A 26,633-nucleotide genomic window follows, 5' to 3' on the forward strand; every position below is an offset into this window, starting at 1 on the left:
TGTCGAGGGTAGGGTGTCGGAGGTATACAAAGTATTAAAGCCCTGGGAGGGCGCTGCAATACGAGAAGTTATGCGGAAGTGGGAGGTAGAACTGGGGAGGGAGTTGAAGGCTGGGCTGAGAGGAGGCTTTGAGAATAGTGAACTCATCATCTTTGTATGCTAGGCTTAGTCTTATTCAATTTAAGGTAGTTCACAGGGCGCATGTGACGGTGGCCAGAATGAGCAGGTTCTTTGAGGGGGTGGAGGATAGATGTGGGCAGTGCACAGTGGGCCTGCAAACCATGTCCACATGTTTTGGGTCTGTCTGAAACTGGAGGGATTCTGGCGAGGGTTTGCAGACATTATGTCCTAGTGCTGAGGGTGAAGGTTGCCCCGAGGCCAGAAGTGTCGATTTAGGAGTGTTGGAAGACCCGGAGAGGCCGACGTTCTGGCCTTTGCCTCCCTGGTCGTCCGGAGACGGATCTTGCTGGAATGGAGGGACTCGGGGTCACCGAAACCTGTGGTGTGGGTGAACAACCTTGCGGAATTCCTCAGGCTGGGAAAAATCAAGTCAGGGAGAGGGAGGGGGTGTTGGGGGGTAAAAAAGAAGGCTGGGAGGGTAACGGCAGGGAGGGTGGATGGTGAAGTGGTTGCTATTTATTTGCTGTGCAAATTCCTGTTTGTGTTCTCTTTTTGGTTATGGTTGTGTTAGATAAATATATAATGCCTTAATAAAAACATTTCTAAAATAAAGTTGCTGCTGGAATCGGGAAATGAAACTAAAATTATTTCACTGAACTCTGATCATCATTTTACTTAGAGCACAGAACAAGGTGACCAGTCCTTCGAGATGGAAGATGAACTTTCCTGTGCTGTTTGCCATGATCTGTATAATGATCCTGTCTTACTCGACTGTGATCACAGCTTCTGTCGATCCTGTATAACCCAGTACTGGGAGAAAGCTGACTCCACCTCCTGTCCTGTCTGTAGAAAGGAGAATTCATCTCAGGATCTGAGACTGATCCGCATCCTCTCAAACATCGTGGAGGCATTTTTAAAAAGTGATAAAGGTGATAAAATTCAGCAGGAATGCAGCCGTCACAAGGAGAAGCTGAAATTATTTTGCAAAACTGACAATCAGCCCATCTGTCTGGTTTGTCAAAGTTCAAAAAATCATCAAAACCACGAGTTGCTGCCAGTGGACGAAGCTGCTGAAGAGTTTAAGGTGAGGAGATACTGTGTAAAATAAAATACAGAAACAGAGACCAGAATCCTGAACAGGGAACATTCACAGATTTGGGTTTGAGTGTCTCTCGATGTTCATTATTTAATTACTCAGTTTTTAGATGAACTGTTATTTGTATCAATGCTTCAGAAACCAGGAACAAAAAGGGAAGGAATTTCACTTTAGTCTAAACACTCTATATTAGATTGTTCTTAGAACATAGAACAGTACAGCACAGAACAGGCCCTTCGGCCCTCAATGTTGTGCCGAGCCATGATCACCCTACTCAACCCACGTATCCACCCTATACCCGTAACCCAACAACCCCCCCCTTAACCTTACTTTTATTAGGACACTACGGGCAATTTAGCATGGCCAATCCACCTAACCCGCACATCTTTGGACTGTGGGAGGAAACCGGAGCACCCGGAGGAAACCCACGCACACAGGGGGAGGACGTGCAGACTCCACACAGACAGTGACCCAGCCGGGAATCGAACCTGGGACCCTGGAGCTGTGAAGCATTTATGCTAACCACCATGCTACCCTGCTGCCTTCTTCTGAGACTTTAACCATTCAGCCGGCGGGAAAGGCCGAAAACCGGCGGCCCCTCGGCCCATTGCGGAGTGGAGAAACACTGGCGGGTCCGCTGCCAACGGCCCCGACCGGCGCGGCGCGATTTCCGCCCCTGCCAAAAAACCAGCGCCGGAGAATTTGGCAGCCGGCGTCAGGGCGGAATTCATGCCGCCCCTCGGCGATTTGCCGGCCTGGCGGTGGGGGTAGGAGAATCCCGCCCCAGATTTTTTATTTGAACAGTGTGGTACTCTATTTTGGGTGTTTCATTATGAAAATGTACAAACCAATATTATTCTTTGTTCAGGAGGAACTGCAAACCTCACTGAAGCTGATCCAGGAGCAGGAGGAGGAACGTGAGGATGTAAAAAGTGATCATGAAGAAACGTTAACCCACATTCAGGTAATTCTGGCCGGAATTCTCTGATCTCTGGAATTCTCTTTTCCCGCTGGAAGAGCAGCCCAGCCCGCGGGTTTCCCGGCAGCATGAGGTTTCTTCAATGGGTAATCTCATTGACAAGCAGCGGGAAGAGAGAATCCCGCCAGGAGCGAATGGCGTGTCGCTGAGAAACATGCGGCTGGGGTCCGGAGAATCCCGCCCCGATCTTATTTTGTTTTGTATTCTGTACGGAATTGTAGACGTCCAGGATTGTTCTGGTCAGAATTCTGGACTCCATATTGTAAATTGGAAAAGGTGCAAAAATCTATATTTGTACAGATGATACCAGAAGTGAGAAATTACACCTTTTGGGAAAGATTAAATGCGAAGCTGTGAGGTGACCTGAAGAGTTCTTTAAAATTATGACCAGGTTCGATAGTGTGGATACAGGGAAAATGTTTCCACTTGGAGATTAAAATTCAAGATAGTCACAAAATCGCAGAATCATACAGTGCAGAATAAGGCCCTTCAGCCCATCAAGTCTGCACCGACACATGAAAAACACCTGACCTACATCCCTGATCCCATTTACCATCACTTGGCCCATAGCCTTGAATGTTATGACGTGCCAAATACTCATCCAGTTACTTTTTAAAGAATGTGAGGCAACCCGCCTCTACCACCCTCCCAGGCAGTGCACTCAGACTGTCACAAACCTCTGGATTAAAATGTTTTTTCCTCACATCCCCCCAGAACCTCCTGCCCCTCACCTTGACCTTGTGTCCCCTCGTGACTGAGGGGAACAGCTGTTCCCTATCCATCCTTTCCATGCCCCTCATAATCTTGTACACCTCGATCAGTTCGCCCCTCAGTCTTCTCTGCTCCAGCGAGAATATCCCAAGCCTATCCAACCTACCTCCATAACTTAAACGTTCCATCCCAGGCAACATCCTGGTGAATCACCTCTGCACCCCCTCCAGTGCCATCACATCCTTCCTGTAATGTGGTGTCCAGAACTGCACCCTCCCGCCGTCCGAGATCAATGGACAAACACACCAAGGTATCTTTGTTCCTCAGAACTTACCAGTCTCAGGATGTTCATTGAATACATCCTTGTCAAATTATTCCTTCCAAAGTGTATCACCTCACACTTTTCATAGTTAGATTCCATCTGCCACTTATCTGCCCATTTGACCATCCCGTCAATCATCTTCCTGTAACCCAAGACTCTCAGCCTTCCTGTTAACTATCGGCCAATGTTTGTGGCATCCGCAAACTTACTGATCCTATCCCCCACATAGACATCCATGTTGTTTATATAAATGAGGAATAATGGGGGGCCCAGTAAAGATTCCTGTGGTATACCACTGGCTTCCAGTCACTAAAGCAGCCGTCTGTCATCACTCTCTCTCCTGTAACTAAGCCAATTTTGAATCCACCGTATAAAGTTACCCCGTGTATCCCATGTGCTTTCTGTATCGGTGTCCCATGTGGAACCTTGTCAAATGCTTTGCTGAAATCCATATAAATGACATCAGCTGCACTACCATCATCTACACACCTGCTCATCTCTCCTCTGAATCAATATAATCTGGTAAGTCTATTATCTATTGTCTCTCAGCCGGGAATCTCCATTGTGAGTCTGCCCCGTGACCACTGCTCGCTATAATCTTATCTGAACTGTTCAGGCTGAACAACCTTTTAAAAATCCTCATTTAATTTTCAATCTCACTGATATTTCCCAAAGGACCAAAGTGTAAAGACAGAGAAACAGATTAAAGCCCAATTTGAAAAACTTCACCAGTTTCTCCGTGAGGAAGAGAGGATTGAGTTGGAAGATCTGAAACTGGAGAAAGAGAAAAAGAGTCAGGAGATGAAGGAGAGGATTGAGAAGATAACGGAGGAAATCTCATCGCTTTCAGTCACTGTTCAGGATATTGAACAAGAGCTGAGCGAACAGGACAACTTCAAGTTTTTAACGGTAACTTTATTTATTTTTCTCTCCTTCACCATCTTGAAGAATGAGCAGGTTGTCATCAAAACCCAGAATATAAAACTCACCGACCAAAACAACCCCAATTACCTGAGACATTTGGTTTTCCCTGTGTCACCCAAGATCACTAACGGCTCTTTAACACGGAAATGACTAAATTAGAATTAGAACAGTACAGCATAGAACAGGCCCTTCGGCCCTCAATGTTGTGCCGAGCAATGATCACCCTACTCAAGCCCACGTATCCACCCTATACCAGTAACCCAACAACCCCCATTAACCTTATTTTTTAGGACACTATGGGCAATTTATCATGGCCAATCCACCTAACCCGCACATCTTTGGACTGTGGGAGGAAACCGGAGCACCCGGAGGAAACCCACGCACACACGGGGAGGACATGCAGACTCCGCACAGACAGTGACCCAGCCGGGAATCGAACCTGGGACCCTGGAGCTGTGAAGCATTTATGCTAACCACCATGCTACCGTGCTGCCCAAATCTGGAGCTTGTTTACTGTAATATTCAAGAGGGATAGTTTCATCAAATTAAACAATGAAGAAAATCAGCTTCATTCAGTGAGGAACCCTCCGAATGGTCAGACCATTCTCCCCTGAGTGGACATTTCCAGGCGAGCTGTTGGTGTGAGACTGGGAACTACAGTCTAGGATCCAGCCAGGCAGGACCATGTTTCCAATGCTTGGCTGCTCCCCGGCTAGAACTGGAATGATTCTGTCCAGGAGAGAGCTCTCCACAGGGTCAGATACACAGATAGGTAAAGCTTCCTCCCAGCAGTTAAATAGTTCAATGTTCAGAGAGTGAGAGGGGAGAGTCTCCACACTGAAAACATTTAAATTAAGATCAATTTGATTTTCAGAATTTCCCAGGAAGTTCAGTGAATCCCCTGAGTATTTACTTTAGTGAATTATCTGCTGTGTACTGAGATGCTGATGAATCTATTTGAACAGTGTTGGGTGAGGGATAAATGTTGACCAGGACACTGAGAGACTCCTGTGCTCTTCTTGGAATAGAGTCTTGGGATCTTTTCCCTTCACCTGAGCAGACAGAAGAGAGCTGGGTTTCAGATCTGAGTGGAAAGCCGCTCCCTCTGACAATGGAGTTCCCACTCAGCTGGTTGCTCATTGAGCTCAGTGTGACTCACAGCAAGTGGAGCTGACATTAGAATGCATTCTGTCTGCTTCAGCTTATCAGCTTACACAGAGTGGGTTGACACTCTATCTGTAGTATCATTGCAGGCAAAGATTCAAAGACAAGTTTGATGAGTCCCAAGACTGAAGGTTAAACTAACATTGGGTAGTCGGTGATTTCTATTGGACACTGGTACAGGTACAGGCCCCCAAAATCCGGCTGTCCACAAACCCAGAATTGTCCACAAACCCGGAATTGTTCACAAACTGGAATTATCCACAAACCCGGAATTGTTCACAAACTGGAATTGTCCACAAACCCGGAATTGTCCACAAATCCGGAATTGTCCACAAACCCAGAATTGTCCACAAACTGGAATTCTCCACAAACCGGAATTCTCCAAAAACCTGGAATTGTCCACAAACCGGAATTGTCCACAAACCTGGAATTGTCCCCAAACCAGAATTGTCCCCAAACCGGAATTGTCCCCAAACCAGAATTGTCCACAAATCCGGAATTGCCAACAAACTCGGAATTGTCCCCAAACTGGACATTTTTCTCTCTGTGGACTTCTCAACGTTTACAACATGTATATCATTGACCCTGTCTGTTTAATAACCTGTACTTCATGACAATGGAATTCCTGTTCATCTGGTCATTTTCCATCAGGAACATGTCTGTATTTCCAGCAATATTCAAGATCTGTTCCACCAAGTGAGTGTTAATAAATTAATTCCAGTAATTGGACATTGAGGATTTTATAATTGGATTGTAACTCTGTGACTTGTGTTGTGCAGTAAGATCGAGTCATTTGTAATATTGTGGAGCAACTCTCAGTCCAGTGAGGACAGCAAGAGGCAGTCCAATAACTTTCTATATTTAAATGTACTTTTCTGTGGAATCCAATCTGTTACTTTACTTTTTGTGATAAAATGTTCTCCAAACACAAACAGTAATAATTGTTCTTGTTCCACAGAAATTTCCGGATTTACAGAAAAGGTAAAATTTACCCCCTTGATTTGACTTTAATTTCTAACATATTTCTCGGCCAGCCTGGAATGATCCAACACTGACCTTTACCTCCTGTTTCAGACTGAAGCGAACTCTCCCAGAGCCACAGGAGGTTTACCCTTTAATAAATGTGGGGAAGTACATTGGCTCACTGCAGTACAGAGTGTGGAAAAAGATGCTGACGGTGATTAATACAGGTGGGTGTGAGCTTCCTGACCCCAGCTATTAAACAGCTCTCTATTATTAGTGGAAGGGATCGGTCTCTTTATATTAAATATAGAATTGTATTTGTAACGGATTAGATTTTACTTCGGTCAGTTTTCTATTAACATACAGAATTGTCAGATCAGATATTGTTACGACGCCCTGGGCTAGTGCGCAGTCAATTCAGCCCCACTTGACCCAGAATAACAGCACAATTTAAATTAATAAAGAATTCATCGGAAAACACCCAGGGCGGGATTCTCCGTTTTTGGGACTATGTTCCCACACCGTCGCAGAAACTGTGGCCTTTCGGGACAGAAAAACTGGCGTGAAAGGGCCACATATTCCTCGCCCTGCAGGGGGCTATCAGGGACCCGTCGGGAAGCTTACAGCTTTTGCTGCTGTACGGGCCCCCGCACGTCCGGGTCAGAGGTCGCGCATGTACACGGTGACGGCCATGAGTGGCCTTTCCGTGCTCCATGGCGGACTCAGACCAAATAGTCTGAGTGCCCCCGATCGTCCGCGTGCCCGACCAGGACCACGCGCCCTCCCAAAATTAGCCTGGTGCCGTATAAGGCCCCCCCTGCCCTCCAATCAGCCCGCTTCCAACCATGGCGGCCGCGGATCAGTCCGCAGTTGCCACATGAGTATACCGACCGGCAGGACCATGTTAGATCCACGCCATCAGGAATTCGGCCAGTTGGGGGCGGAGAATGATGGGAGGGTCTCCAGCAATGGCCGCTGGTAGTGGATACGGGCACGGCGCTTCTCGGGGACGGTCCCGATTCCATGCGCGGAAATGGATTCTCCTCCCCGGTGCGGCTGCGATTTTGGAGCCGGAGTCTGGCGAATTCAGCCCCCAAAGTCTTTGGTCCTTAACCGCCCAATAATTACAGTCACCAGGTTTGTAAATTTAAAAACAATTAATTTTATTGATAACACTAACTATAATTAAATGTGCAGCAAATACAACAGATTGACTATTATCTAATTCCTAACCCCCCTCCCCACTTAAACTCACCCCACCCTCTACTCACGCTCACACACACACGCTCACACACTCACACGCACACACTCGCTCTCCCTCACTCCCGCTTGTCCCTTTCTCACACTCACTCTGCCTTGATCTCACTGTCCCTCTCTCTTCCAATCCCTCGCTTGCTCTCGCCCTCTCACTCGCTCTTTCCCGATCTTTCCACTCGCTCTATCACGCACTTTTCCTCACCCTCATTTTCTCTCCCTTGGTCTCCCTCCCCCCTGTGGTAGTCAGCACTCCTCCATCGAAAAGGAGGCCCAAGCTATCGTTGAAGCTGTGCGGCATTGGAGGCATTACCTGGCCGGCAGGAGATTCACTCTCCTCACAGACCAACAGTCGGTAGCCTTCATGTTCAACAAAACACAGCTGGGCAAGATCAAAAATGATAAAATCTTGAGGTGGAAGATCGAGCTCTCCACCTACAAGTATGAGATTTTGTAAAGCCTCGGTAAGCTCAACGACCCCCGTGATGCCCTATCTCGATGTACATGTGCCAGCGCACAAGTGGACCGGCTCCAGGCCCTACACGATGGTCTCTGTCACCCAGGGGTCACCCGGTTCTTTCATTTCATAAAGGCCCGTAACCTGCCTTACTCCATTGCGGAAGTGAGGGCGGTCAACAGAGACCGCCAGGTGCGGAGTGCAAACCGCACTTCTACCGGCCAGACCGGGCGCACCTGGTGAAGGCCTCCAGCCTCTTTGAACGCTTCAGCATGGACTTCAAAGGGCCCCTCCCCTCCTCTGACCGAAACACGTACTTCCTTAACGTGGTTGACGAATACCCCAGATTCCCCTTCACCATTCCATGCCCCGATATGACGGCTGCCACAGTCGTCAAAGCCCTTAATTCCATCTTCACTCTGTTCGGTTTCCCCGCTTACGTCCACAGTGACCAGGGATCCTCCTTTCTGAGTGATGAGCTGCGTCAATTCCTGCTCAGCAAGGGCATTGCCTTGAGTAGGACGACCAGCTACAAACCCCGGGAAAACGGGCAGGTGGAGAGGGAGAATGGGAACGTCTGGGAGGCCGTCCTGCTGGCCCGCTGGTCTAAAAATCTCCCGGTCTCCCGCTGGCAGGAGGTCCTACCCGACGCCCTCCACTCCATCCGATCGCTACTGTGCACTGCGACTAATGAAACCCCAATGAATGTCTCTTTGCCTTCCCCAAGAAGTCCACCTCCGGGGTTTCGCTCCCGACATGGCTGGCAGCTCTAGAACCCATTCTCCTCCGCAAGCACGTGCGGTTCCACAAGGCGGCCCTGTTGGTCAGCTACTCCATGCAAACCCGCAGTACGCTTACATGGTGTACCCCGACGGCCACCAAAACACAGTCTCCCTCAGGGATCTGGCACCAGCTGGGTCCCCCCCACCCCAACTGCCCCTGCGCCACCCACCCTCCCCTCAGCGCACCTCACCACAGCCCCCACTCCAGGACGATCCGTCCTCTCACTGGTTCCACCCGGGGATGAGGACAACACTCTCCCAGAGTCACCGGCGACCAAGCTGGCGCCTGCGTCACCACCGGGACTGCGGCGCTCACGACGGAGGATCAAGGCACCCGACCGGCTGAATTTGTGAACTTTTTCTCAAACTGTACACTTTAAAAATGCTCACATACAAACACGTAAATAGTTTTCCACCACCCCTGCTGGACTCTTTTTTTAACGGGGTGTCTGTGGTAGTCACCACTGTTGTATTATATTATATATATTGGTATTACGGTAAGGCCCCTGTATTACAGATACGGGGGTAGATCCCTGCCTGCTGGCTCCGCCCAGTAGGCGGATTATAAATGTGTGGGCTCTCCGAGCTGTAGCCATTTCGGCAGCAGCTGTAGAAGGCCACACATCTTTTTGTAATAAAGCTTGATTGCTCTCTACTCTCGTCTCGTCTTAATTGATAGTGCATCACCCCCTTGCACTCCCACCCCTTGGCTCTCCTTCGCCCTCACTCGCTCCCTCAGTTTCTCACGTTCCCCCTCACTCTCCCTAGCTCCCACTCTTTCTCTCGCTCTTGCTCTCTCCTTCCCTCTCGCTCTCTGCCTCGATCTCACTCTCTCCCTTGTTCTCACTCTTGCTCTCTCCTGGACTGCCTCGCTTTTGCTCCCTTTGTCTCGCTCTCTCCCTCACTCTTCAGCTCGCTCGTTCTCTCACTCGCTCTTCAGCTCGCTCGTTCTCTCACTCTTGCTCTCTCCCTCAATCTCACTCTCTCCCTTGTGCTCTCCCTTGATCTCACCCTCATTCTTGCTCTTCCTCACTCTCTCTCTTGCTCTCTCCCTTGATCTCTCTCTCTCTCTCGTTCAGTCCCTCACTCCTACCCGAGCTCTCGTCCTCGCTTTCCCCCTTGCCCTCTCTATCCTTGCCTCCCTTACTCTCTGCCTCACTTTTGCTCTCACCTTCGCTCTCCCTCCCCCTCGCTCTCCTCCCCCTCGCTCTCCCTCCCCCTCGCTCTCCCTCCCCCTCGCTCTCCCTCCCCCTCGCTCTCCCTCCCCCACGCTCTCCTCCCCCTCGCTCTCTCTCCCCCTCGCTCTCCCTCACCTTTGCTTTCCCACCCCATCACATTTCCTCACCTTGCCCTCCTTCACTCCCGCTCTTGCTCTTTCCCTCGCTCTCTCCTTTGCTCACTCCCTCGCTCTCATTCTCGCCCCTCGCTCTCCCTCGCCCACTCCCTCACTCTCTCCATCGATCTCTCTCGCTCTCACTCTCTCCCTCGCACTCTCCCTCACTCACCCTCTCCCTCGCTCTCGCTGTCTCCCTCGCTCTCTCCATCGCTCTCGCCCTCTCTTGCTCTCTCCCTCGCTCTTGCTCTCTCTCTCTCCCTCGCTCTCTCCCTCACTCTCTCCCTCGCTCGCTCTCGCTCTCTCCCTCGCTCTCGCTTTCTCCCTCGCTCTCTCTCTCGCTCTCTCCCTCTCCCTCGCTCTCTCCCTCGCTCTCTCCCTCACTCTCGCTCTCTCCCTCACTCTCGCTCTCTCCCTCGCTCTTGCTCTCTCCCTCGCTCTTGCTCTCTCCCTCGCGCCCTCTCCCTCGCGCTCTCTCTCTCCCTCGCTCTCACTCTCGCTCTCTCCCTCGCTCTTGCTCTCTCCCTCGCCCTCTCCCTCGCTCTCGCCCTCTCCCTCGCTCTCACTCTCTCCCTCGCTCTCACTCTCTCCCTCGCTCTCGCTCTCTCCCTCGTTTTGCTCTCGCTCTCGCTCTCTCCCTCGCTCTTGCTCTCTCCCTCGCTCTCGCCCTCTCCCCTCGCTCTCGCCCTCTCCCTCGCTCTCGCCCTCTCCCTCGCTCTCACTCTCTCCCTCGCTCTCGCTCTCTCCCTCGTCTTGCTCTCGCTCTCTCCCTCGCTCTTGCTCTCTCCCTCACTCTTGCTCTCTCCCTCGCTCTCACTCTCCTTCGCTCACGCTCTCTCCCTCTCTCTCGCTCTCTCCCTCACTCTCGCCCTCTCCCTCGCTCTCGCCCTCTCCCTCGCTCTCGCCCTCTCCCTCGCTCTCGCCCTCTCCCTCGCTCTCGCCCTCTCCCTCGCTCTCACTCTCTCCCTCGTCTCGCTCTCGCTCTCTCCCTCGCTCTTGCTCTCTCCCTCTCGCCCTCGCTCTCTCTCTCGCTCTCCCTCGCTCTCTCTCTCTCCCTCGCTCTCTCCCTCGCTCTCGCCCTCTCCCTCGCTCTCGCCCTCTCCCTCGCTCTCGCCCTCTCCCTCGCTCTCTCCCTCGTCTCGCTCTCTCCCTCGCTCTCGCTTTCTCCCTCGCTCCCTCGATCTCTCTCGCCCTCTCCCTCGCTCTCTCCCTCGCCCTCGCTCTCTCCCTCTCTCTCTCTCCCTCTCTCTCTCTCCCTCGCTCTCTCCCTCGCTCTCGCTCTCTCCCTCGCTCTCGCTTTCTCCCTCGCTCTCGCTCTCTCCCTCGCTCTCTCCCTCGCTCTCGCTCCCTCCCTCACTCTCTCTCCCCTCTCTCTCCTCGCTCTCGCTCTCTCCCTCGCTCTCGCTCTCTCCCTCGCTCTCGCTTTCTCCCTCGCTCTCGCTCTCTCCCTCGCTCTCTCCCTTGCTCTCTCCCTCACTCTTGCTCTCTCCCTCGCTCCCTCCCTCGCTCTCTCCCTCGCTCTTGCTCTCTCCCTCGCGCCCTCTCCCTCGCTCTCTCTCTCGCTCTCACTCTCACTCGCTCTCTCCCTCGCTCTTGCTCTCTCACTCGCTCTCGCCCTCTCCCTCGCTTTTGCTCTCTCCCTCGCTCTCGCCCTCTCCCTCGCTCTCGCCCTCTCCCTCGCTCTCTCTCTCCCTCGCTTTCACTCTCGCACTCTCCCTCGCTCTTGCTCTCTCCCTCGCTGTCACCCTCTCCCTCGCTCTCTCCCTCGCTCTCGCCCTCTCCCTCGCTCTCGCCCTCTCCCTCGCTCACTTTCTCCCTCGCTCTCGCTCTCTCCCTCGCTGTCTCCCTCGTCTCGCTCTCTCCCTCGCTCTCTCCCTCACTCTTGCTCTCGCTCTCGCTCTCTCCCTCGCGCCCTCTCCCTCGCTCTTTCCCTCGCTCTCTCTCTCCCTAGCTCTTGCTCTCTCCCTCGCCCTCTCCCTCGCTCTCGCCCTCTCCCTCGCTCTCGCTCTCTCCCTTGCTCTCTCCCTCGTCTCGCTCTCTCCCTCGCTCTCGCTTTCTCCCTCGCTCTCACTCTCCCCCTCGCTCTCTCCCTCGCTCTCTCCCTCTCCCTCGCTCTTGCTCTCTCCGTCGCGCCATCGCTCTTGCTCTCTCCCTCGCTCTCACTCTCGCTCTCCCTCGCTCTCACTCTCGCTCTCCCTCGTTCTCACTCTCTCCCTCGATCTCTCTCGCTCTCGCCCTCTCCCTCGCTCTCTCCCTCGATCTCTCTCGCTCTCGCTCTCTCCCTCGCTCTCTCCCTCACTCTCGCTCTCTCCCTCGCTCTCGCTCTCTCCCTCGCTCTCGCCCTCTCACTTGCTCTCTCCCTCGCCCTCGCTCTCTCCCCCTCGCTCTCGCTCTCTCCCTCGCTCTCTCCCACGCTCTCGCTCTCTCCCTCGCTCTCTCCCTTGCTCTCTCCCTCACTCACCCTCGCTCTTGCTCTCTCCCTCGCTCTCGCCCTCTCACTTGCTCTCTCCCTCGCCCTCGCTCTCTCCCTCACTCTCTCCCTCGCTCTCTCCCTCGCTCTCGCTCTCTCCCTCGCTCTCTCCCACGCTCTCGCTCTCTCCCACGCTCTCGCTCTCTCCCTCGCTCTCTCCCTCGCTCTCGCTTTCTCCCTCGCTCTCGCTCTCTCCCTCGCTCTCTCCCTTGCTCTCTCCCTCACTCTTGCTCTCTCCCTTGCTCTCTCTCACTCTCGCTCTCTCTCTTGCTCTCTCCCTCACATTCTCCATCGCTCTCGCCATCGCTTTCTCCCTCACTCTCTCCCTCGCTTTCGCTCTGTCCCTCGCTCTCGCTATCTCCCTTGCTCTTGCTCTCCCTGGCTTTCGCTCTCTCCCTCACGCTCTCTCCCTCACTTTCGCTCTCGCCATCTCCCTCGCTCTTGCTCTCTCCCTCGTCTCGCTCTCGCTCTTTCCTCTCTCGCTCCCTCCCTCGCTCTCGCTCCCTCCCTCGCTCTTGCTTTCTCGCTCGCTCTCGCTGTCTCCCTCGCTCTCTCTCTCTCGCTCTCTCTCTCCCTCGCTTTCACTCTCGCACTCTCCCTCGCTCTTGCTCTCTCCCTCGCTCTCGCCCTCTCCCTCGCTCTCGCCCTCTCCCTCGCTCTCACTCTCTCCCTCGCTCTCGCTCTCTCCCTCGCTGTCTCCCTCGTCTCGCTCTCTCCCTCGCTCTTGCTCTCTCCCTCACGCCCTCTCCCTCGCTCTCTCCCTCGCTCTCGCTCACACTCTCTCCCTCGCTCTCGCTCTCTCCCTCGCTCTCGCTCTCTCCCTCGCTCTCTCCCTCGCTCTTGCTCTCTCCCTCGCGCCCTCTCCCTCGCTCTCTTTCTCCCTCGCTCACTCTCGCCCTCTCCCTCGCTCTCACTCTCTCCCTCGCTCTCTCCCACGCTCTCGCTCCCTCCCTCGCTCTCTCCCTTGCTCTCTCCCTCGCTCCCTCCCTCGCTCTCGCTCTCTCCCTCGCTCTTGCTCTCGCTCTCGCTCTCCCTTGCTCTTGCTCTCTCCCTCGCGCCCTCTCCCTCGCTCTCTCTCTCGCTCTCTCCCTCGCTCTCTCCCTCGCTCTTGCTCTCTCACTCGCTCTCGCCCTCTCCCTCGCTCTCTCCCTCGCTCTTGCTCTCTCCCTCGCTCTCGCCCTCTCCCTCGCTCTCGCCCTCTCCCTCGCTCTCACTCTCTCCCTCGCTCTCACTCTCTCCCTCGTCTCGCTCTCGCTCTCTCCCTCACTCTCTCCCTCGCTCACGCTCTCTCCCTCGCTCTCGCTCTCTCCCTCGCTCTTGCTCTCTCACTCGCTCTCGCCCTCCCTCGCTCACTCCCTCGCTCTCACTCACTCCCTCGTCTCGCTCTCGCTCTCTCCCTCGGTCTCGCTTTCACCCTCGCTCTCGCTCTCCCCTCGCTCTCTCCCTCGCTCTCGCTCTCTCCCTCGCTCTCGCTCTCTCCCTCGCTCTCGCTCTTGCTCTCTCCCTCGCTCTCTCCCTCACTCTTGCTCTCTCCCCTTGCTCTCGCCCTCTCCCTCTCTCTCGCTCTCTCCCTCGCTCTTGCTCTCTCCCTCGCGCCCTCGCTCTTGCTCTCTCCCTCGCTCTCTCTCTCGCTCTCCCTCGCTCTCTCCCTCGCTCTCCCGCTCTCTCTCTTGCTCTCTCCCTCACTCTCTCCCTCGCTCTCGCTATCTCCCTCGCTCTTGCTCTCTCCCTCGCTTTCGCTCTCTCCCTCGCTTTCGCTCTCTCCCTCGCTTTCGCTCTCTCCCTCACTTTCGCTCTCGCCATTTCCCTCGCTCTTGCTCTCTCCCTCGCTATCGCTCGCTCCCTCGCTCTCGCTCTCTCCCTCGTCTCGCTCTCGCTCTTTCCTCTCTCGCTCCCTCCCTCGCTCTCGCTCCCTCCCTCGCTCTCTCCCTTGTCTCGCTCTCTCCCCTCGCTCTTGCTTTCTCGCTCTATCTCTCGCTCTCCCTCGCTTTCACTCTCGCACTCTCCCTCGCTCTTGCTCTCTCCCCTCGCTCTTGCTCTCTCCCTCGCTCTTGCTCTCTCCCTCGCTCTTGCCCTCTCCCTCGCTCTCGCCCTCTCCCTCGCTCTCACTCTCTCCCTCGCTCTCGCTCTCTCCCTCGCTGTCTCCCTCGTCTCGCTCTCTCCCTCGCTCTCGCTCTCTCCCTCGCTCTCTCCCTCACTCTTGCTCTCGCTCTCTCCCTCGCTCTCGCTCTCTCCCTCGCGCCCTCTCCCTCTCCCTCGCTCTCGCCCTCTCCCTCGCTCTCGCTCTCTCCCTTGCTCTCTCCCTCGTCTCGCTCTCTCCCTCGTCTCGCTCTCTCCCTCGTCTCGCTCTCTCCCTCGCTCTCGCTTTCTCCGTCACTCTCGCTCTCCCCCTGGCTCTCTCCCTCGCTCTCTCTCCCTCGCTCTCTCTCCCTCGCTCTCTCCCTTGCTCTCGCTCTCGCTCTCTCCCTCGCGCCATCGCTCTTGCTCTCTCCCTCGCTCTCTCCCTCGCTCTCCCTCGCTCTCACTCTCGCTCTCCCTCGCTCTCACTCTCGCTCTCCCTCGTTCTCACTCTCGCTCTCTCCCTCGATCTCTCTCGCTCTTGCTCTCTCCCTCGCTCTCTCCCTCACTCACCCTCGCTCTCGCTCTCTCCCTCGCTCTCGCCCTCTCCCTTGCTCTCTCCCTCTCTCTCTCTCTCTCCCTCGCTCTCTCCCTCACTCTCTCCCTCGCTCTCTCCCTCGCTCTCGCTTTCTCCCTCGCTCTCGCTCTTTCCCTCGCTCTCTCCCCACGCTCTCGCTCTCTCCCTCGCTCTCGCTCCCTCCCTCGCTCTCTCCCTTGCTCTCTCCCTCACTCTTGCTCTCTCCCTCGCTCTCTCCCTCGCTCTCTCCCTCGCTCCCTCCCTCGCTCTCTCCCTCGCTCTTGCTCTCGCTCTCTCCCTTGCTCTTGCTCTCTCCCTCGCGCCCTCTCCCTCGCTCTCTCTCTCGTTCTCGCTCGCTCTCACTCTCGCTCGCTCTCTCCCTCGCTCTTGCTCTCTCCCTCGCTCTCGCCCTCTCCCTCGCTCTTGCTCTCGCTCTCGCCCTCTCTCTCGCCCTCTCCCTCGCTCTCGCCCTCTCCCTCGCTCTCGCCCTCACCCTCGCTCTCACTCCCTCGCTCTCACTCTGTCCCTCGTCTCGCTCTCGATCTCTCCCTCGCTCTCTCCCTCGCTCTCGCTCTCTCCCTCACTCTCTCCCTCGCTCACGCTCTCTCCCTCGCTCTCTCCCTCGCTCTCGCCCTCTCCCTCGCTCTCACTCCCTCGCTCTCACTCCCTCCCTTGTCTCGCTCTCGATCTCTCCCTCGCTCTCTCCCTCGCTCTCGCCCTCTCCCTCGCTCTCACTCACTCCCTCGCTCTCTCCCTCGCTCTCTCCCTCCCTCGTCTCGCTCTCACTCTCTCCCTCGGTCTCGCTTTCACCCTCGCTCTCGCTCTTGCTCTCTCCCTCGCTCTCCCTCACTCTCGCGCTCTCCCTTGCTCTCGCCCTCTCCCTCTCTCTCGTTCTCTCCCTCGCTCTTGCTCTTTCCTTTGCACCATCGCTCTTGCTCTCTCCCTCGCTCTCTCTCTCGCTCTCCCTCGCTCTCTCTCTCCCTCGCTCTCTCTCACTCACTCTCGCTCTCTCTCTTGCTCTCTCCCTCACTTTCTCCATCGCTCTCGCCATCGCTTTCTCCCTCACTCTCTCCCTCGCTTTCGCTCTGTCCCTCGCTCTCGCTATCTCCCTCGCTCTTGCTCTCCCTCGCTTTCGCTCTCGCCATCTCCCTCGCTCTTGCTCTCACCCTCGCTCCCTCTCTCGCTCTCTCCCTCGTCTCGCTCTCGCTCTTTCCTCTCTCGCTCCCTCCCTCGCTCTCGCTCCCTCCCTCGCTCTCTCCCTCGTCTCGCTCTCGCTCTCTCCCTCGCTCTTGCTTTCTCGCTCGCTCTCGCTCTCTCCCTCGCTCTCTCTCTCTCGCTCTCCCTCGCTCTCTCTCTCCCTCGCTTTCACTCTCGCACTCTCCCTCGCTCTTGCTCTCTCCCTCGCTCTCGCCCTCTCCCTCGCTCTTGCTCTCGCTCTCGCCCTCTCCCTCGCTCTCGCCCTCTCCCTCGCTCTCGCCCTCTCCCTCGCTCTCGCCCTCACCCTCGCTCTCACTCTGTCCCTCGTCTCGCTCTCGATCTCTCCCTCGCTCTCTCCCTCGCTCTCGCTCTCTCCCTCGCTCTCGCTCTCTCCCTCACTCTCTCCCTCGCTCACGCTCTCTCCCTCGCTCTCTCCCTCGCTCTCGCCCTCTCCCTCGCTCTCACTCCCTCGCTCTCACTCCCTCCCTTGTCTCGCTCTCGATCTCTCCCTCGCTCTCTCCCTCGCTCTCGCCCTCTCCCTCGCTCTCACTCACTCCCTCGCTCTCTCCCTCGCTCTCTCCCTCCCTCGTCTCGCTCTCACTCTCTCCCTCGGTCTCGCTTTCACCCTCGCTCTCGCTCTTGCTCTCTCCCTCGCTCTCCCTCACTCTCGCGCTCTCCCTTGCTCTCGCCCTCTCCCTCTCTCTCGTTCTCTCCCTCGCTCTTGCTCTTTCCTTTGCACCATCGCTCTTGCTCTCTCCCTCGCTCTCTCTCTCGCTCTCCCTCGCTCTCTCTCTCCCTCGCTCTCTCTCACTCACTCTCGCTCTCTCTCTTGCTCTCTCCCTCACTTTCTCCATCGCTCTCGCCATCGCTTTCTCCCTCACTCTCTCCCTCGCTTTCGCTCTGTCCCTCGCTCTCGCTATCTCCCTCGCTCTTGCTCTCCCTCGCTTTCGCTCTCGCCATCTCCCTCGCTCTTGCTCTCACCCTCGCTCCCTCTCTCGCTCTCTCCCTCGTCTCGCTCTCGCTCTTTCCTCTCTCGCTCCCTCCCTCGCTCTCGCTCCCTCCCTCGCTCTCTCCCTCGTCTCGCTCTCGCTCTCTCCCTCGCTCTTGCTTTCTCGCTCGCTCTCGCTCTCTCCCTCGCTCTCTCTCTCTCGCTCTCCCTCGCTCTCTCTCTCCCTCGCTTTCACTCTCGCACTCTCCCTCGCTCTTGCTCTCTCCCTCGCTCTCGCCCTCTCCCTCGCTCTCGCCCTCTCCCTCGCTCTCGCCCTCTCCCTCGCTCTCACTCTCTCCCTCGCTCTCGCTCTCTCCCTCGCTGTCTCCCTCGTCTCGCTCTCTCCCCCGCTCTTGCTCTCTCCCTCACGCCCTCTCCCTCGCTCTCGCTCTCTCCCTCACTCTCTCCCTCGCTCACACTCTCTCCCTCGCTCTCTCCCTCGCTCTCTCCCTCGCTCTTGCTCTCTCCCTCGCGCCCTCTCCCTCGCTCTCTCTCTCTCCCTCGCTCTCTCTCTCCCTCGCTCTCACTCTCGCCCTCTCCCTCGCTCTCGCCCTCTCCCTCGCTCTCGCCCTCTCCCTCGCTCTCGCCCTCTCACTCGCTCACTCCCTCGCTCTCACTCACTCCCTCGCTCTCTCCCTCATCTCGCTCTCCCCTTCGCTCTCTCGCTCACTCTTGCTCTCTCCCTTGCTCTCGCCCTCTCCCTCTCTCTCGCTCTCTCCCTCTCTCTCGCTCTCTCCCTCGCTCTTGCTCTCTCCCTCGCGCCCTCGCTCTTGCTCTCTCCCTCGCTCTCTCTCCCTCGCTCTCTCTCTTGCTCTCTCCCTCACTCTCGACATCGCTCTCGACATCGCTTTCTCCCTCACTCTCTCCCTCGCTTTCGCTGTCCCTCGCTCTCGCTATCTCCCTCGCTCTTGCTCTCTCCCTCACTCTCGCTTTCTCCCTCGCTCTTGCTCTCTCCCTCGCTCTCGCCCTCTCCCTCGCTCTCACTCTCTCCCTCGCCATCGCTTTCTCCCTCACTCTCGCCATCTCCCTCGCTCTTGCTCTCTCCCTCGCTTTCGCTCTCTCCCTCACTTTCGCTCTCCCTCGCTCTCGCCATCTCTCTTGCTCTCTCCCTCGCTCTCGCTCTCTCCCTCGCTCTCGCTCTCTCCCTCGTCTCACTCTTGCTCCCTCCCTCGCTCTCGCTCCCTCCCTCGCTCTCTCTCTCGTCTTGCTCTCGCCATCTCCCTCACTCTTGCTCTCTCCCTCGCTCTTGCTCTCTCCCACGCTCTTGCTCTCTCCCTCGCTATCGCTCTCGCTCCCTCCCTCGCTCTCGCTCCCTCCCTCGCTCTCGCTCCCTCCCTCGCTCTCTCCCTTGTCTCGCTCTCGCTCTCTCCCTCGCTCTCTCCCTCTCCCTTGCTCTCTCCCTCTCCCTTGCTCTCTCCCTCTCCCTCGCTCTCTCCCTCGCTCTCTCCCTCGCTCTCGCTCTCTCCCTCGCTCTCTCCCTCGCTCTCGCTCTCTCCCTCGCTCTCGCTCTCTCCCTCGCTCTCGCTCTCTCCCTCGCTCTCGCTCTCTCCCTCGCTCTTGCTCTCTCCCTCGCTCTCGCTCTCTCCCTCGCTCTTGCTCTCTCCCTTGCTCTCGCCCTCTCCCTCGCCCTCTCCCTCGCTCTTGCTCTCTCCCTCGCGCCCCTCTCCCTCGCTCTCTCTCTCTCTCTCTCCCTCGCTCTCTCTTCCTCGCTCTCACTCTCTCTCTCACTCTCGCTCTTGCTCTCTCCCTCGCTCTCGCCCTCTCCCTCGCTCTCACTCTCTTCCTCGCTCTCACTCTCTTCCTCGCTCTCGCTCTCTCCCTCACTCTCTCCATCGCTCTCTCCCTCGCCATCGCTTTCTCCCTCACTCTCTCCCTCGCTTTCGCTCTCTCCCTCGCTCTCGCCATCTCCCTCGCTCTTGCTCTCTCCCTCGCTTTCGCTCTCTCCCTCATTTTCGCTCCCTCGCTCTCGCCATCTCCCTCGCTCTTGCTCTCTCCCTCGCTATCGCTCCCTCTCTCGCTCTCTCCCACGCTCTCGCTCTCTCCCTCGCTCTCTCCCTCGCTCTCGCTCCCTCCCTCGCTCTCTCCCTCGCTCTCGCTCTCTCCCTCACCCTCTCCCTCGCTCTCGCTCTCTCCCTCGCTCTTGCTCTCTCCCTCGCTGTTCCTCCCTCGCTCTCTCCCTCGCTATCGCTCTCGCTCCCTCCCTCGCTCTCGCTCCCTCCCTCGCTCTCGCTCCCTCCCTCGCTCTCGCTCCCTCCCTCGCTCTCTCCCTTGTCTCGCTCTCGCTCTCTCCCTCGCTCTCTCCCTCTCCCTTGCTCTCTCCCTCTCCCTCGCTCTCTCCCTCGCTCTCGCTCTCTCCCTCGCTCTCGCTCTCTCCCTCGCTCTCGCTCTCTCCCTCGCTCTCGCTCTCTCCCTCGCTCTCGCTCTCTCCCTCGCTCTCGCTCTCTCCCTCGCTCTCGCTCTCTCCCTCGCTCTTGCTCTCTCCCTTGCTCTCGCCTCCTCCCTCGCCCTCTCCCTCGCTCTTGCTCTCTCCCTCGCGCCCTCTCCCTCGCTCTCTCTCTCACTCTCTCCCTCGCTCTCTCTTCCTCGCTCTCACTCTCTCTCTCACTCTCGCTCTTGCTCTCTCCCTCGCTCTCGCCCTCTCCCTCGCTCTCACTCTCTTCCTCGCTCTCGCTCTCTCCCTCACTCTCTCCATCGCTCTCTCCCTCGCCATCGCTTTCTCCCTCACTCTCTCCCTCGCTTTCGCTCTCTCCCTCGCTCTCGCCATCTCCCTCGCTCTTGCTCTCTCCCTCGCTTTCGCTCTCTCCCTCATTTTCGCTCCCTCGCTCTCGCCATCTCCCTCGCTCTTGCTCTCTCCCTCGCTATCGCTCCCTCTCTCGCTCTCTCCCTCGTCTCGCTCCCTCCCTCGCTCTCGCTCCCTCCCTCGCTCTCTCCCTCGTCTTGCTCTCGCTCTCGCTTTCTCCCTCGCTCTCTCCCTCACTCTCGCTCTCTCCCTCGCTCTCTCCCTCGCTGTTCCTCCCTCTCTCCCTCGCTCTCGCTCTCTCCCTCGCTCTCTCTTTTGCCCTCGCTCTCGCTCTCTTCCTTGCCCTTGCGTGCTGTTTTGATCTCGCTCTCCCGCTATATCTTGTTTCCCACGCTCTCACTCTCTTCCTCGCTCTCGCTCTCTCCCTCGCTCTGTCCCTCCCTCTCTCCCTCCCTCCCTTCCTCTCTCCCTCCCACTTGCTCTCTCTCTCTCGCTCTGTCCCTCCCTCTCTCCCTCGCTCTCGACCTCACTCTCGCTCTCCCCCTCGCTCTCTCTCTCGCCCTCGTTCTCTCCCTTTCTCTCGCTCTCTTCCTTGCCCTTGCGCGCTGTTTTGATCTCGCTCTCCCGCTATATCTTGTTTCCCTCACTCCCTCGTTCTCACTCTCTCCCTCGCCCTCACTCTCTCCCTTGCTCTGTCCCTCCCTCTCTCCCTCCCTCCCTCTCGAACCTCGCTCTCGCACTCTCCCTTGCCCTCGGTCTCTCTCCCTCGCTCTCGCTCCCGCTCTCGCCCTCCTCTTGCTCTCTCCCTCGCCCTCGTTCTCTCCCTAGCTCTCGCCCTCCTCTCGCTCGCTCCCTCGCCCTCGTTCTCTCCCTCGCCCTCGTTCTCTCCCTCGTTCTCTCCCTCACTCTCGTCTCCCTCCCTCGCTCTCTCCCTCGCTCTCGCTCTCTTCCTTGCCCTTGCGCGCTGTTTTGATCTCGCTCTCCCACTATATCTTGTTTCCCTCGCTCTCTCTCTCCCTCGCTCTCGCTCTCTCCCTTGCCCTCGGTCTCTCTCCCTCGCTCTCGCCCTCCTCTCCCTTGCTCTCGCTCGCCTTACCCTCGTTCTCTCCCTCGCTCGCTCTCGCTCCCTCCCTCGCTCGCTCCCGCTCTCTCCCTCGCTCTCGCTCCCGCTCTCTCCCTCGCTCTCGCTCCCTCCCTCCCTCTCTCTCGCTCTCTCCCTCGCTCTCGCTCTCTTCCTTGCCCTTGCGCGCTGTTTTGATCTCGCTCTCCCGCTATATCTTGTTTCCCTCACTCTCTGCCTCTCGTTCTCCCTCTCTCTCCTTTGTTCCCTCTCGCCCTCGCTCGCTGACTCGATCTCGCCCTCTCCTCTCGTTCTCCCTCTCACTCCCTCATTCACTTTTTCTCCCACACGCTCTCTCGTTCCCTGCTGTCCCTCACGTTTCCTTTCGCTTTCCCTCCCTCTCTCTCTCTCTGTCTCTTGTGCTTTCCATCTCTCCTTTTCTGTCTGTCACTCTCTCTCTATAACGGGGTTTCCTCAGCCTCTCTCCAGGGTGTGGTCTCCGGGTAAAACCTTCCCCGGTTTCCCGTGTCTTCCCATTTCCCCTGTGCTCTGTTTGAACTCTTCCCCGGAGGATGAATTTCTAATTCTGGTTCATTGCTGATTTTCCAAGTCACTAAGCGGCTGTGAAAGTTACAGTGAGAGTGACTAACATTTTATCCATGTCCATCTGTTCTCAGCTCCAGTGACCTTCGACCCTAATACAGCCCATCCTGACCTTGTCCTGTCTGAGGATCTGAGCACCGTGAGAAACACCGAGAAACAGGAGGAGCTTCCCGACAATCCGGAGAGATTTGATCGCTATGCTATTGTCCTGGGATCAGAGGGATTCACATCAGGGAAACATTCCTGGGAGGTGGATGTGGGAAACAAGACAAAGTGGGATGTGGGTGTGGCCAAGGAATCCGTCAATAGGAAGGGGAAAATCACTGCCCTGAATCCAGATAACGGATTCTGGAGATTGGCGCTGACAGAGGGGAATAAATACTGGGCGAAGAATTGGTTCAATCTGAGTGTGAAGCCCAAAAAGATTCGAGTCTGTCTGGATTATGAGGGAGGGAAGGTTTCCTTTTATAACTCCAATAACAAGTCCCATATCTACACTTTCACTGGAACATTCACTGAGAAACTCTATCCTTATTTCAGTCCAGGTAACACTGATGGGGGTAAAAACACCAAACCCCTGAAAATCTGTCCCCGGAGAGTAACAATCCAGGAGGATAAGGGTTTTTTATCCCTTCATCCCAATAAAGACTGTTTCCTGTAGGAGGGGGAGGGGAAGGCCCCACACACTGGGTCACTGGGTGGAGGAGGGGAAGGCCCCACACACTGGGTGGGGGAGGGGAAGGCCCCACACACTGGGTCACTGGGTGGGGGAGGGGAAGGCCCCAAACACTGGGTCACTGGGTGGGGGAGGGGAAGGCCCCACACACTGGTTGGGGAGGGGAAGGCCCCACTCTGGGTCACTGGGTGGGGGAGGGGAATGCCCCACACACTGGGTCACTGGGTGGAGGAGGGGAAGGCCCCAGACACTGGGTCACTGGGAGGGGGGGTGTCTGTGTTTAATATTTATACAGAGTGTGTGAGATTCCAGCTCCTCTTCCATTACCTGAAGGGGCTGATCCTCAATGTCTGGTTACAGTTCAGTCCCACGTTCCTGATCATTGACCACCCGGTGCTGAGGAGATCGGGCAGAGGACCCCCTTGTTCTCCTGCCCTTGGGCCTGGTAAAGGTAGCCATTAACAGGTCCAGGCAGTGGGCAGTTGAGAGGATTATTCGGTGTAATTTGCTGCCTCTCTTCCACAGCTCCATCCATGCCTGGGTGTCCCTCGAGGAGTGGGAGCACACATTCCACTGGGACGCTTGATGGCACCCACGGGCAGTGGGTAGGGGGTGGGAGGGGGTCAGCGGTGGGGGTGATGGTGGGGGGAAGGGATGGTGGCTGGTTTTTCCATCATCAACCCTGGGAAAGTCATTTTAATTTGAGTTTTAAAGTTTATTTTAAAGTTTTGGATCTTTGCCACAATGGGTTATTCCTCACCCTTTCAAATGGGGAACTTCATCGTTTAGGATTTCTTCAGAAGAGGAAAAAAATAGATACAGACTGAAACTGTCCTTGTTGAATTAGGAAGTACATGCTTGTATTGTCTAATTCTGTAAATAAATGATATAAAAGTGTGTAAAGATTGGCTCCAGTTCTATCCTTCACCACTGTCTGGAATATCACACTTTGGGGGAGAGTGACAGAGAATCCTCCACAGAAGAATCTTTGGTTGGTGTTGTTCCCAGGACAGAGTCTCACCCGGCATCACTGAATGGTTAAACGGGGATGTTTCACTTTGACATCATTTATCTCGCCTACACTTCCATCCCATTCCCAAACTTTAACTCGCTGCTCTGTCTTGTTACTGTCACTGACCCTGGGATGATTTTAGAATAAACTCGAACAAAATGGTTTGAAGTGTTAAGGTTGGTCGAAGACACGGCTTTTCACCTTTACACAGGAAAACTTCAGTTGGAATAAATTCACTCCATATCTTTCACTTGAACGTCATTCAGAGTTATTTCCAAATCTTAAATTGAAATGAATAAACTCAATCGGTCACATTTCCCTTGTGTTATGAACTCCAAGTACCAATATTTATTTGACATTCCCAGGCCATGGACGTAAGAAATATAAACATGAGTATTGCTGAAAAAGAGACAGGCTGTCAAAGCTTTTCATCTTGACTCATCAGGACAGAGGCAAAAATACCAAATTTCAAAGGGAACAACAAATAATACCACAAGAGAAAGAGTGCTGATTGGTTGGCAAGGGTTTCTGATTCATTGAGACATTATCATGGAGAATATACCAGCGAACAGTTCCCCAAAAATTTGTGTTTAGATTCAAAAAGGTGACTATTCTTGGCATTCTTGTGTCTGACCTGACAAGTGCAAAATGAAAAACTTTGACAGCATGTCTCTCTTTTCACAAATTCTCAAGTGCTGTAGTAATAAATGACTATTTAAATACATACAAACAAAGATAAGACAATGAGAACATTTAGAGCAACACATACTGACAAGACGTTGATTAAAATGTATGAAATTCGATGAGCTCCATGAACAGATACTCATTACTCGGTCAGTGACGTCTTTGCTGCTCAGTCACATTCATCAGATGGATGACGGCCATTTCCCCCAAAGATCTTCTGTACAGTGAGCTGGACACTGGGTCACTGCTGGAAGTCCATATCTCCGCTACAAGGACACCGCGGTGAGATATGAAGATGATGGACATTGACTCTGACAACAGGGAGACAGTTACCGATGGCCGTACCCTCTGGAGGCTGACTGTTTGGAGGGACATTGGAAGAGGTGAGTAGATAGGGAAAAGCTCAGCTGGCTGAGAAAACTCCCGCACCCTTCCCTCCTCCCCCCACCACAACAATAATTCTACAATTGGAGATATCTCATTCTCAATAGTTATGTTCTGTATTCAGTAATCCAGCTGCTGGTGGAACGTCACGTGATCTGTAGTGACGTCAGCAGAGTGTTTCTGTGGGTTTTCAGTTCACCGTCTTGTTCTGTAAGAGCAACATCTCCAAATAAACCCTGCTCTGTTTTTGAGATGAACTGAGAGCGAGGAACCTCAAATTCTTTTCCCTTTGCAGCAACCAGAGAAATAGAACAATTCCATGGGTCACAATAGTATTGAAGCTCCACAGAGTCCAACTTAATCTCTGCAGACACTGGAATACTTTTACACCATTTGTAATGACCATTTTGAAATGTTTGTAATGTTTCTTTGACTTATTGAAGCACCTCAGAGAGCAACATGATGTTTGTAGAGAAGCTGAATATTATTGCACTTTGTGTGACGGCCACTTTGAAATGTTTGTAACGTTCGTTCAGATATTTTATTAATAAAGGGTATTTTGGCAGAAGGAAAGAATTTTGTGTCCCCTGGTTAAGTTTCAAGACGTGGATGAACAGAGTCACAGGATGATGAACTTTTAACAAAACAATTAAACAATTATTAAACAAGAAAATATTAACTATCCATAGAATTCCTACATTGCAGGAGGTGGCCATTCGGCCCATCGATTCTGCACTGACCCTCCGAAAGAACACCCAACCGAGGCCCGCTCCCCCACCCAATCCCACCGAACCTGCACACCTTTGGACAGTAGTGAGCAATTTAGTGTGGCCAATTCCACCTAACCTGTTCATCTTCGGACTGTCTGAAGAAATAAGAGCACCTGGAGGCCCCACACAGACACACGGAGAACGTGCAATCTCCACACAGTCACCCAAGGCTGGAATCAGACCTGGTTCTCTGATGCAGTGAGGCAACAGTGCTAACCACTGTGTCACGGTTTCCCCCCCCCCCCCCGCCCACGATACATAATTCCTTCACCTCAGCTATACCTTTACATATATTTACAGATTTTTAAGGCTAACTCAAGTTACAGACTTTATCTTATACTCTAATGTTCTGAGTAAGTGCACAGTCCATGTAAACCACCAGGTGAAATGTGGTCAGATACCCCGAACTCTGAATCCAAGTGACAGATGTCACCAAAAACAACTTCTGTGGAGTTCTCAATTCTGTGAGCCAACTGGTCCCACTGAACTCTGACTTTCAGACGAGAATTTGCAAACTCCACTTCCAAAGGAAACACCTTGGAATCTTCTCCCAAATGACACTGCCCCTTGGATAGCTTCACCAAGAATCCACCTCCAGGATTTCAACCTCTCCTTTTGGAATTCCTCTGCCCTGGATCACCATGTACATTCAAGCTTCCACACAATCTCTCAGGCCCAGCCACACCAATGGAACTCCACTGCCTCATAGCCTAGATTAAAGTGTCACCAAACTTTTGACTATCCTGGATATTTGGCTTCTCCAGGTCTGTCTCTCTCCACTCCTTGCTTTAATTTTCTTTGACTTCACAGCCTTCCTGCAACTTTCCTCTGGCTTTCTGTCCCTGTGCATTGTCCTGTCTGTTCTAGCAGTTTCCGTGAAATGCTTCTTACCTCTGGGTTGCCTGGTTCCAAACGGAAGCAGAAGTACTTCTGTTTTTCAGTGTGAGTCTCTGGTTCTAAGCAGCAGCTTAGTTTTGTTTATAACCTGTTTTTGCTTGAAGATTGATAAAAACATCATTACAATGCAGGCAAAGTTTAAAGTGAAACTAAACTGACAGAATTGCAGGCACTATTTTTAAACATGAAGCTAAACTGAAGTTTCAGCCCTTTCTTAGCCGACAAATACAGAAACACAATTTTAGCTTAAATTTAAGCCTTATTCTTAACACACACAATCCAAATACAATAAATAAAATACTGAAACTATCCCTAATTCCTAACATCACAGAGTTGTGAGTGTTCAAGATGAAAAACTCTCTGCCTTTCTGCAGACCAAAGATGTCCTCGCATTGGACCACGTGGTCCAGTA

At 54.6% G+C, this 26,633-nt stretch overlaps 1 protein-coding gene across 1 annotated transcript in view; it reads left to right on the forward strand.

Annotated features, from left to right (window-relative positions):
* Window positions 1-22,495, forward strand: part of LOC119975819 (zinc-binding protein A33-like) — a 41,139-nt gene extending 18,644 nt beyond the window's left edge. The window contains exons 2-7 of the mRNA XM_038815699.1: window positions 800-1,204; window positions 2,085-2,180; window positions 3,904-4,137; window positions 6,275-6,297; window positions 6,391-6,506; window positions 21,873-22,495. Coding sequence (XP_038671627.1) covers window positions 800-1,204; window positions 2,085-2,180; window positions 3,904-4,137; window positions 6,275-6,297; window positions 6,391-6,506; window positions 21,873-22,459 — 1,461 coding nt within the window. The 3' untranslated portion in view covers window positions 22,460-22,495. The remainder of the gene's footprint in view (window positions 1-799; window positions 1,205-2,084; window positions 2,181-3,903; window positions 4,138-6,274; window positions 6,298-6,390; window positions 6,507-21,872) is intronic.
* Window positions 22,496-26,633: the final 4,138 nt, after the last annotated feature.

This window comes from Scyliorhinus canicula, chromosome 13 (genome assembly GCF_902713615.1).
Source record: "Scyliorhinus canicula chromosome 13, sScyCan1.1, whole genome shotgun sequence".
NCBI classification, from domain to species: domain Eukaryota; kingdom Metazoa; phylum Chordata; class Chondrichthyes; order Carcharhiniformes; family Scyliorhinidae; genus Scyliorhinus; species Scyliorhinus canicula.